At 31.4% G+C, this 12,505-nt stretch overlaps 3 protein-coding genes across 4 annotated transcripts; 2 read left to right on the forward strand and 1 right to left on the reverse strand.

Moving 5' to 3' along the window:
• Positions 1-32: 32 nt before the first annotated feature.
• On the forward strand, positions 33-3,441 carry Rlip (Ral interacting protein). Of its 2 annotated transcripts, none has more exons than XM_072010455.1 (9): positions 33-174; positions 378-516; positions 1,061-1,330; positions 1,427-1,688; positions 1,765-1,945; positions 2,022-2,336; positions 2,422-2,776; positions 2,841-3,094; positions 3,159-3,441. In XM_072010455.1, exons 2-9 carry the CDS (start codon positions 498-500, stop codon positions 3,258-3,260), a joined length of 1,758 nt encoding a protein of 585 aa, XP_071866556.1. In that variant the 5' UTR covers positions 33-174; positions 378-497; the 3' UTR covers positions 3,261-3,441. The 2 variants fall into 2 exon arrangements, with proteins under 2 accessions (XP_071866556.1, XP_071866554.1); XM_072010453.1 differs by having other exon boundaries at positions 1,080-1,330.
• Positions 3,442-3,697: 256 nt separating this feature from the next.
• Positions 3,698-6,413, reverse strand: Vha55 (V-type proton ATPase subunit Vha55). The gene is made up of 4 exons (XM_072010459.1): positions 6,236-6,413; positions 5,320-5,786; positions 4,557-5,222; positions 3,698-4,482 (listed from the first exon to the last, which is right to left on the reverse strand). Exons 1-4 carry the CDS (start codon positions 6,321-6,323, stop codon positions 4,216-4,218), a joined length of 1,488 nt encoding a protein of 495 aa, XP_071866560.1. The 5' UTR covers positions 6,324-6,413; the 3' UTR covers positions 3,698-4,215.
• An 807-nt stretch (positions 6,414-7,220) lies between these two features.
• LOC139990882 (succinyl-CoA:acetate/propanoyl-CoA:succinate CoA transferase) lies at positions 7,221-12,433 on the forward strand. The gene is made up of 6 exons (XM_072010460.1): positions 7,221-7,666; positions 10,401-10,553; positions 10,664-10,903; positions 10,984-11,388; positions 11,460-11,726; positions 11,795-12,433. Exons 1-6 carry the CDS (start codon positions 7,468-7,470, stop codon positions 11,977-11,979), a joined length of 1,449 nt encoding a protein of 482 aa, XP_071866561.1. The 5' UTR covers positions 7,221-7,467; the 3' UTR covers positions 11,980-12,433.
• The last annotated feature ends 72 nt before the right edge of the window (positions 12,434-12,505 follow it).

The following is a 12,505-nucleotide window of genomic DNA, read 5'->3' on the forward strand; positions in this document are numbered from 1 at the left end:
GACAATCGAGAAGAAGAGCTCGAACGAAATAATCGATACTTACGATGCTTAGATTTTTAAGTCTGTTATAGCATCGTAAGTACTAGAGAATGGATTTCGAAAGTCCAGATGTAGAAAAAGAATTTCCTGGATTGTACGCTTCAGAATCAGCGAAAAAAAGTAACGAAAGCGATTGTACGTATTATCGTTTATCGAATTATCTAATTTCCTTTGCATGACAGTTATTTTAACGGATAGGTTATGCATCTGTCATAAAGCTCGTTAGTCAAACAGCGAATTTTTTTTTGAACGAATATGTTTTAATTAAGTGCTTAAAAATACTGTATTTATATTTTGAATAATTAGTTGTCATATGTACATATGTATATATTTTCCAGTTAGTGATGAAGGTGGACATGAAAAACATTCTAAAAAAGAACTTCTTAGCGGTAAACGAAAAGAAAAGAAAGATCGAAAGGATCGAGGATATGCCACCTTAGAGGGTGAAAGTTCCCCTGATGAAGATCAGGAAACAAAGTAATGTTTTTCTACAAAGTTCTTTACAAATTATAGACATTAATTAATTTGTGTTAATTTTACTTCCATATGTTGTTTTGTTTATTTAACTACAAATGTTCATTAAGCCATAGGTTTCATATTTACATAACGTTCCTTGTAATGAATGATATTGGGGTATAAATTAATATCATCAAGTTATTTTAATTTTCACATATTGTTGGCACTGATATCTTAATTAAGCTTCATATTAATCTAAAATTAGTTGTATTGATTGGACTGTTTATGTGCCTGCTTAGTTACTATTTTAAATATAATCATCCTGAAATGGAAAACAAACTTGTTACAAATATTTACGATTTGATATTGTTGATTATTTTAGTCTTTATTTCTATAGCAAATATATACTTTATTTTGAAAGTATTAATCCTATACATACAAAGAAGTGATGGATAGATTATAAATTCAAAGGAAAAATAAAGAAATTAAATATTAGATTTTATAATGCGTAAAGTAAATGTACCTTTTCATATATTATATACAGCTACTTTATTACTTGAATTAGCATATGCTTTAACTCACAGAAGTCCTTCAAAGTCGAAAAAAACCAAAGCTTTCAAATTTCCATCAAAGAAAGAAAAACGTGAAAAATCCAGAGAAAAAGAGGGTAAAGAGAAGGATGGTGAAAAGGAAAAAGACAAAAAGAAAAAGGACAAGGATGAGAAAGATATAGAAAAAGAGAAACGTAAAGAGAAAGAAAAAGATAAAGCAAAGCAAAAATTAAAAGATCGCAAAAAAGGAAAGCACACAGGGGAGGATGGCTTGGATATTGGGGGTAAGACATATATATGTATTCTTTGAAATTATTTGATAGTAATTTTAATTAACTTTAACTGATGGTAATTTCACTAATCTTTGATCATCTATGTAGAGGAACAACCAATATTTGGTGTTAGCCTGCATTTAGCAGTGGAAAGAAGTCGTTGTCATGATGGTGTTGAACTACCTTTAATCGTAAGGGACTGCATTGATTTCATAGAAGAGCATGGAATGAATGTGGAGGGTTTGTATAAAGTACCAGGAGTGAAATCAAAAGTTCAATATTTAAAAAAATTATACAACCATAGAGAACCAGTAAATTTATCTGAATTTGAACCTACAGTAGCCACAAGTTTATTGATATTGTTCCTTAGGTTTGTATTTCACAATATTAGATTAAACGAATATCTGAAAATAAAAAAATATAAAACTAAAATTTTGATAATATAGGGAGCTACCAGAGCCTGTTCTAGAGAGCAGTGAAATGATATCAAGATTTGAACAAGCAGCGTCTACAAAAGATGTTGCTCAAAGAGAAGCACAACTAATACACTTAACTCAACAGCTTCCTAAGTGTAATAAAGTTCTTCTCGCATGGGTCATATTACACTTAGATCATGTTACAGCACGAGTATGTTGAAAAAAAGAACAAAAAAGTTAGGGCATAAAATATATGTGTATCTATTTTACATTAAACTGCATTACAGGAAAAAACAACTAAAATGAATGCTCAAACCATTTCAATGACTTTAAGTCCTGTATTACAAATGAGTCATAGGCTATTATTAGCTTTGTTATTTCATTGCAAAGCTCTTTTTCCAAACGTACAATTAATAAAATATGTGCCGCCACTTTCGTCCGGTAGCGTTAATCTTCCAGATTCTGTACAAAGTATAGCAGCTGAATTATCTAAACAAGAATCGTTACTCTCGCAAATACACATGCAAATGAACGCAGGTTTTGTTACAAAATCGCGCGAGGAACAATTATGGGAAGTACAACGTATGATAACGCAGTTAAAGGTCTGACTTTACTATTCTTTAATATAAACAAGTATATATGGAGAAATGATTGCATCACATATAAATTTTTATTTATTCGTTTTAGAGGAAATATAAAACGGTCCAAAAAATGGAAGGTGCAGCGCAAAAAAGTTTAGATGAAGAGGTAAAATCAAATGACGAAACTGTAGTAGAATTAAATGTACAAAAAACAAAAGCAGAAGAGGAAGACGTAGAACATGTGAAATCAGAAGTTCAAGCAACAGCTACTTTAACATTAAAAAAGAATAATAAGGCACATATTTCAGAAGACAATAAAGAACCAACAAGTACAAATATTACTCAAAATGAACGAAATGTTTATACACATGACAAGGATATTGTTGACTCTGGCGAGGCATCTACACTTGCATTACAGTTTAATGAACAAGAAAATACTTCATCTAGAATAAATGAAGATGGTACAGACGATGATTAAAATTAGTTTAAAATGTGTATAATTATTATTTTAATTATATTATTCAGTTTCAGCAGTAGAGCCTGAGCCTGAAAATGCTATTGACAAATTGAGAGAAAGTTTAATTTATGAAGAATTATTAAATATGCAAGCATTACTAAAATCGCGAATAAATCAAGAAAGAAATGAAATTAAACGTTTAATGGAAATGTTAACGGAACGTGGTCCAGAAAAGAAAAAACCAAAGGAAAGAGTACATTCGCCGAATGAAGCAGAGATGACAGCTATGATTCAATTAGTCAAAGAAAATCAGTTACTCGAGGTAATTATGAGAAATTTGTAATTTACTCTCTCGGTTTTAAATTAGTAATCTATTCGTATTTTAGAAAAAGATGACTACTTTAATTCGCAGTATCATAGAAGAAAAAGATGCCTGTATAGAACTTCGTGTTCAATTAGCAGTTCATCAATTAGCAGCTAAAACCTGACCATTAATTATAAAATAATATTTTTAATTCATCAAAGGAAACATTACACAGATTTTAAAAATATGTAACATGATGTTTTGCACAGAATGAACATATATAGTTTATAAGATGTTACTACAACCATGTTTTCTTGATTCATTCTATTCTCTTGTAAAATAATAAAAAACATATTGAACATGAACATGTGTTTTGTACTTAACATAAAAAATTCTTGTTTATACATATTCTATTCTTTTATATTATTAACACGTATTTGCATTGAATATGATAATTACATATAACAAACAAATGCACATACTTTCATATTTATATCGTTTTATATATTCATTTAAAATAAGTATACTATGTATTTTATACAATCTTAAAATAACAAAGATACTTGTAAAGTGTGGACTAAACAAATCTTGTGCACAAAAGATTGAATATTTCGATCAACATTAAATAACATTTAATATTTATTTCTTTTAATTGAGTAATAACATTTCTACAGATGACAACTTGATATTGGAATGTAGGACCGAAAAATATAAAGTGTTATACAATTATATTTCTTTTTCTATGTTAATACTGAATAATATATTACACTTTACACAATCACTTCTCATAAGTGATTATTCGCACAAAACACAATACATTGTTAAAATTTGATTTCAACGATATAGAGTTAACGTTAAATCGTACAACGGAGTCCTGACCTTTTAGGTTTAAGTTCTGTACCAATACATATTCATCATTATTGTCCAGCCATTTAATTTATCAAAACATACTAATTTCAATTTTATTTGAGATTTGATTAACAAAAATATTGTAATTTTAACAATATGTGTTTTCGAAATTTTATAAATACTTAATCCTTTTTCAATTCAATTATAAAAAGGTCAGACCTTTTTCCATCTTTTTCATTTACAACTTTTTTATGGAATTTAGAAGAGAAAAAATTTAATCATTGGAGAAATTAATGACGCGAGTCTCTTGGATAAAATTCAGCGAGAATGTTAGTAGGAATTCGTTTCAGCATCTCCTTAGGGAAGATACGTAATAATTGCCAACCAATATCCAGTGATTCAAAGACTGTACGATTTTCGTAACTTCCCTGAGAAATGAAGTTCTTCTCGAACTTTGAAAGGAACTCTAAATATAGTAAATCATCTGGTGTTAAAGCTTCTTCACCAACAACAGCTTTCATAGCTTGTACATCTTTTCCAATGGCGTAACATGCATACTAAAATAAAATTATTTTTAAAAATTAGTAATATTTTTATTTACTAAAAACCATATGTAAGGTATAAAACTTACCAACTGATTAGACACGTCAGAGTGATCTTTTCGCGTCCACCCTTCACCAATAGCGGATTTCATAAGACGAGACAATGAAGGAAGTACATTAACAGGTGGATAAATTTGTCTATTATGAAGTTGACGATCAACATATATTTGTCCCTCAGTAATATATCCAGTTAAATCAGGAATAGGGTGAGTAATATCATCGTTCGGCATAGTTAGAATTGGAATCTGAGTGATGGAACCATTACGACCTTCTACTCTACCAGCTCGTTCATATATAGTTGCTAAATCGGTATACATGTAACCGGGAAAACCACGTCGTCCCGGAACTTCTTCACGAGCAGCTGATACTTCTCGTAGAGCCTCAGCATAAGATGACATATCAGTAAGTATGACTAAAACATGCTTTTCGCATTGATAAGCCAAAAATTCAGCTGCAGTCAGAGCCAGACGTGGAGTAATGATTCTTTCAATAGTAGGATCATTAGCCAAATTCAAGAAGAGGCATACATTCTCCATAGAACCATTCTCTTCGAAATCTTGCTTGAAGAAACGAGCAGTTTCCATGTTCACACCCATAGCAGCGAATACAATAGCAAAGTTGTCTTCATGAGAGTCTAAAACTGACTTCCCAGGTAATTTTACAAGACCAGCTTGACGACAGATTTGTGCAGCAATCTGTATAAAGTTCAATTATATCAGTTGTAATAACTTCATACATATAATAACTAAATTTATATAATGTATAATTATATAGTAGTATAAATTTAAATACCTCATTGTGTGGTAAACCTGCAGCAGAGAAAATAGGGATCTTCTGTCCACGAGCAATCGAATTCATAACATCAATAGCAGAGATGCCAGTTTGAATCATTTCTTTAGGATAGATACGTGACCATGGATTAATTGGTTGACCTTCAATGTCCAAGAAATCTTCCGCAAGAATAGGAGGGCCTTTGTCAATTGGTTTTCCAGATCCATTAAAGACACGGCCCAGCATATCTTCAGACACAGGGGTCCGAAGAGTGTCACCAGTAAATTCACAATGAGTATTTTTTGCATCAATGCCAGAAGTACCCTCAAATACCTGAACAACAGCTTTAGACCCAGATACTTCCAATACTTGACCAGATCTCATGGATCCATCAGCAAGCTTCAATTGAACAATTTCTGCAAACTTTGGGAATTTAACTTCATCCAATATTACCAATGGCCCATTTACACCTGACACAGTTTTGTACGCTGCAAAAATAAAAAAAGAACTTATTATTTTTTAAATTTAGTACATTTCACATATATATTTCAAATATAACGAAGATCTAGTGTTCAGTATGAAATCTCATTTAAACAAATGTGTATTTCGTATAGAGTTGATATATATTATACAAAAATTTTGTTGAATTATTATGTCTGTGCTTGTATGTATAGTCACATGATACATATCTCGACACGCATAAAGAACTTGTTTCGATTTCGAATTAATCTACTAAAGTTAAATACATGGTCATTCAAAATATTCTTATGCATCTGAATCATTTTTTCTCATTTATTATAATTAAAAACCAAACATATTCAGAATCAGCTGACTACTGGCAAATCGATTTGCTGCTACGCCCAGTTTACGTCGAACACTTTGCGCTTTGCGAAATTTTCTATTTCTGGATTTTGGTAAAATAAACGTATTTACTTACTAAGCCGTGGCTGTGAAATAAAATCTCTTGAAATAGCTAAAACATGTTCCTTAGTGGCTTGACGTTCCCCAATACTTTTCGAATACATTTTGACGAGTGAATTTTCTTGCTATGTTACGTCGGTCAAACAGCAGAAGGTACTGCTGCTACTATTTCGATGAAGGAAGACGGACTAAATATTAAGGGTGGGGATAACTTCAAAAATCCTATGTAAACTAACTAAAATGTTACCAATATTTTCTCTAAAATTAATCAAATACATCAACACGAGTAAAGAACAAATTTTTTATTAATTATGAGGACTTTTAAATGAGGAAATTTTCCAATTAAATGAATTTTACTTTGATAAATTGATAGATATAATAAATAGCAAGTATCTGACAAAGATAGAAGCAATGGCACGTGCGATCACGTGGCTTATACTAAGTAATTCAGTGAATATTTATTAACAACAAAACTTGTAAAAATATGTGTTATAAATAAATATACCATAAAAAAAATATTAAGCGATATTTGTGAAGAAAGATCGTAAACTTTTATCAAATATATGTATATTCTTTGGATTATGAACTATTCGTTACATGTTATAGCGGTTTATTCAATTATGAGTACTTTAATAGAAATCTTAATATTTAATAATTCATCTCAGAAAGATTAGTATTAAAGAGAGACAGAAAGAGTTTTATATACATTTTTCTTATTTTAATTCTGGATCTTTTATTTATATACTTCAATTTTTCAAATGTGTAACATTTTAACAAATACATTTCAATAAGTATTACAAATATAAAATCCATAAAACCATCTGACAGAAAAAAATTGTCGCAAACATGTTATTTAAAATTTCTTCATATATTTTGATGAAAAATATAGTGTCCATTTTTAATTAGACAAGATGTTATAAAATTTGTGCATTTCTAGCCTTGACCCAATTCATTATGTATACATAATGGTACTGCTTTTAGTTGCGGACCTGACAGCAATAATTTCGCGCCGAGAAAGTGCGAGTGTGCAGTGAGACACGGTGGCGGCTGGTTCGAGGATATATACGTGAATCTAAAAAGGTTGATTCGTTTAAGCTGATGTTCTAAAAGGTTCCTTAACATTATTTTTTTAAGTACTCAAATTTTGTATATCATTGTATAATCGATCTATAGGAATAAGTTTTTATCGTTGTTCCAATCGACACTGTGTACTCGTGCTTCACTGACAGGAAAATACTATACTGAACCATGGCGGCTCTTAAACGAATAGTCAATCTATCTAAAACTCTTAAAACAATGACGACTACGTCTCGTCTGTGCCGTTCCCAAACATCGAAGAAGACCTATTTTACGTACGTGAACGAACCCTCTATGCCAATATTAGACAAGGAACCGTGCTGGCTCAAAACTGCCGATGAAGCGATCGAGAAAGCAGAATTAGATTCTGGTAATTATTATTCCTCGTAATACATAACATGTACGTTAATACATTAGATATTTTGTTTCATTATTTAATTCCCTTTTTAAAGCCATACTGTTTAATGGAAAAATTATACTTTTCGAAAACTAACCTCAAAGTATTGTGAGAGTAAATCCAGATGTCAACACTTTTTTGACATAATTATTCGCTTATCTTACCTATAAAAAAAAGAATGTATTTTTCAGATTTATATATTTGTTTCCGAAGAAGAGTAAATGTCAAAGCAAATTTTCAATACTGATCTTAATCTTATCTTTCCGTTTAAGTAAATAATAATTTATATCAAATTATGTTGAATTTTATTCTTATCATCTAAGATCTTATACATTACTTTATCAGGTTCGTTTTATCAGGTTATAAATTTAAACATTATCTCATATCTAAATAACACATCAACTTTAGTAATTATCTATTACTCTTATGCTCTTATTGGTTGTCATATTCATGTTTGTATATAAAACACTTCTTCAAAATATTATTCTTATAATGGATTATAAGATTTACAACACCAAATTATCAATACATTAAAATCAACTGCAAATATATTTTTTTAAATTCAGTCCTTTTTCAAAAAGGTTGCTTATGCTAATATAATGCCTATGCTTATGCTTAATATAAGAAGTTAATATATTTGTTATGTTTAAAACTCCCATGTATAAGTTAAAATTTTATATGAATGTTTCATTTACGAACACTTCAACGAACGCTTCATACCAGCGTTTCAAGGGTCATCTAAGCAGATTAATACTGACGTATTTGATAGCTGTCAGATTATATAGGGAGAGAGATAGAAAGAGACAAAGCTCATGTTACACATTCATTACCGATCAGAAATTTTCAACGATTCTATCGATTAATCGATCGATTGTAATTAAACATTCCCACAATGAAACTTTTATTATTTTATGGAACATCATCAAAATTACAGTATGAAAAATGAGAAACATGATTTTTATGTTGATGTACATACTACATACATATGTACATATGTATACGTTATACGTAGATCTCTTTTTTTTTTTTTCTTTTTTCTTTGGTACGTGGAAAAATCCTCATGGACACCCCCCGCTCTTCTGGGAAGCGGCGGGGTAGTGTCGGACTTTACCGACTAAAACCCCACGGTGGACCGCCTGACGCTCAGCTGCCCCGGAACCTTTTTCGAATTACTGCCAGAGCACTCCTGCGTCTTCTCCTGTCTGAAGGAGTCGTTCCTTGGTTAGTTCGGGCATTGGGAGGGATGACCCCTCTCAACGCTATCCCCTGGGCCGTCGTGCAAGTCTGAGGAGATCCAGATCCTCCTCAACATGTCAGCCCCTATGACCACTTAGGGCGGCGCAAGACTGTCATTCGGCGCGGAACCCTGCAAGGGTGGGATGTTATACGTAGACTGCGAATATTTATGCAATTCAGATATTGTACGAAATAAAATTGAAATGTAATATACGAAAATATGTTACAATAATGAGATCTTTATTATTTAAACATTATTATTATAACTTAAAATTGAATAACTTATAAGTATTTTTGCTATATTAGCGATAGTTAGCCAATAACTTTTATCACTTAAAATTGATTCGACCTATAGTTCGGTATAATGAGAATATAATCTCATTATCATTATTTATGTAATTCTAAAGCTGGAATTTCTCTGGAGTTTCTCTGGAATTTTCACTTCGACATAATTTCTTATCTGATATTTCCTGTTATTTACCTTTACAAGAACTTTATACAGCAGTTATAAAAAGCAGTATAAAAAATAATTTATCCATTGTATTTATTATAGCATTTACATACGTTCATGCGACTAAAAATTTGATATTATGGAAATAAAATGAAGAATCTGATAAAAAACGCGTCATTGAAAGCAAAGGGTATGTGCAAATATCTTCTTTAACCACTGTATATATAATACCATATACATATCATATGTAGCCTGTTAATATTAATAGTTAATACGCTTGTTTATAGAGTTACAATTGTCAAGTATAGAATATCATATAAAATGATGACCTCGACACGCATATTCATCAAGCAAATATGCATTTTGATCGACGAACATTATTAGTTTTGATGAAGCGCGCAATCACGCATAGATCAAATCTCATCTATTGTACTTGTGGATTTAGTTTTCATTTATAAAATCTTCATCATCTATGAATTGCGTAGAATAAAAAATTGTATTATCAAAATTTGAAAAAATACTTATCAATATCATTCCTATTAAGATATAGCATTTTCCTATTTATAATCTGGAAGTTATTACATAATCAAAATATACGTACACAGTAAGCCCATATGATGTTCAATTTACATAAATTACAACGATAGCAAATTTTTATCAAGATAACTATGACCATTCGAGTATACATTAAACAAACAATGATAAAAGCGTATTTGGTTTAATTTAGTTAGATATGGAACATATACTTCTCTTTTCTCAAGACGGAAGAATGCTAGATAAATCATTTACAAACGACTGTCATCTTTGAAATACTACAATAAATGTTATTATTTACACCTATAGATATTCACAGTACTATAGAAGCATAATTGTATTCTATAGCGAATAGAACATTGAAATAGAATACGTCGTGTATGCACATTTATACATATGTATGTATGTTTTTAGCAGCGACTGAATTAGAAGTGTTTACTACTCTCAGTCCAAGCGGGCTTTATACAGCTTCTTTATATTTTTCAGATCAACTCGTATTTGTCCAAGGTGCAGCAGCTACACCTACTGAACTGTTAAGGGCGATGACTGAATATGGTGCCCGATGTGACGTAAGAAATGTAAAATTGTTTCACATGCATCTTGAGGGTGAGGCATCGTTCGCTAAGCCAGAAAATGCAAGTAAGTGATATTGTGATTTCTTTCGCGTTATTCGATCCAATATAATAAATCGAAACAAAAATCATATTGTTAAGAATATTTAATTACATATTATAGCGCTTTGTATGCAGAACATTTCAGATCCATCAGCTTCTTCATTGGAGGCAACGTGAGATCAGCTGTTCAAACGGGTCACGCCGACAGCATTCCAATTTTCTTGCATGAGATCCCACGTGTATTTAATGAAGGATATATAAAACCAGATATTGCCCTTATCCATGTTACTCCACCTGATCACCATGGATATTGCTCACTTGGTACTAGCGTAGATTGTGTACGATCTGCTGTGAGCAATTCTACACGCATCGTAGGTAAATTTTCGAATCTTCTCAAACTCACTCAACATACTAGAATTGTCCTATGATTAATTCTTCTTCTTCGTTATCTACAGCTTTAGTGAACAAATATATGCCAAGAACATTTGGCGATGCTATAATTCATGTCAGCCATTTGGATTTCGCTGTGGAGCATCACAAACCACTTCCGGTGCATCCCGTGAAGCCGCCGTCGAAAGAGGAACAACAAATCGGTAAATATATCGCCGAAAATTTAGTAGTAGACGGAGCCACATTGCAAATGGGTATCGGAAGCATACCAGACGCGGTTCTATCGCTTCTGACGAGTCACCAGAATCTTGGAATTCATAGTGAAATGTTTAGCGATGGTGTAGTAGAGTTAGTGAAAAAGGGATGTATAACGAATAATCGCAAAACAATGCACAAAGGTAGAATCGTCGGTTCCTTCTGTGTTGGATCAGAGAAGTTGTACGATTTTATGAACAATAATCCTTTTATAGGTAGGTATATTTTATACTGTCTTTTTTTTATAATGAATATGGATAAACATATCACTTGATGGATTTTATAGAAATGTTGGTAGTGGATTACGTGAACGATCCAAAAATAATAGCCAAACAACCGAATATGACGGCTATTAATTCGTGTATAGAAGTTGATATTACTGGTCAAATTTGCTCTGATAGCATTGGAACTAAGATGTATTCTGGATTCGGAGGACAATTAGATTTCATTATGGGTGCCGCTCTTAGCGAAGATCGTCAAGGAAAGCCTATCATTGCATTACAATCAGTTACCTCAAAGGGTGAAAGTAAAATTCAACCCGTCTTAAAGTCAGGTATGTAATTATTATTATTAAGTATTCTTGTTTCAATCAAGACCTCTACTTTTGTTGTTCGTTGTAAGGTGCTGGTGTTGTTACAAACAGAGCAGTTGCACGATACGTGGTCACGGAATATGGAATTGCTAGTTTATTCGGTAAAAGTCTTCAACAACGATCATATGAACTAATTCAAATCGCCCACCCCGATCACAGAGAAGCGTTAGAAAAAGCGGCATTTGCACGTTTAAAAGTGATGCCAGCGCCATAAGCAGATTGAAAACAATATTCGAAGGATTTCTTTTAATAGCATTTTGTGATAGTTGTTTCTCATAAGCATAAACATTTGTATACATCGAGGAAAGTTATGATAAATTATATCATGATTTTTTAAATTTATGTCATCTTATTATAAAAGAACGGTAAAATGAACTTAAAAAAAGAAGTATCAAAAATAGAGTTTCAACATCACGTTATAGCGAATTGCATTTTGAATATTTATGTAAAGACTTTCATTTTAGATAAATCAAAAACATATTCGTCTAAGAAATAGGAATAAAGAAGCTTTTACTTTAACCGGGTATTTAACATTAAAAGTACAATCGAAATATGGTTGATGCTAACCAAGATAGTATATAATAATAACGAATAATTTTTACACGAAATTTGAAGATGTAAATTCCTGTGTAAATTAACGTTATTGTAATTGAAAATACATATTATTTCGTTGTACTTATTTCCATCTGTACTGAATAAAGCATAAAACGAAAATGTTTGTTTGAATGTATATCGAGAAA

Source organism: Bombus fervidus, chromosome 9 (assembly GCF_041682495.2).
Source record: "Bombus fervidus isolate BK054 chromosome 9, iyBomFerv1, whole genome shotgun sequence".
NCBI classification, from domain to species: domain Eukaryota; kingdom Metazoa; phylum Arthropoda; class Insecta; order Hymenoptera; family Apidae; genus Bombus; species Bombus fervidus.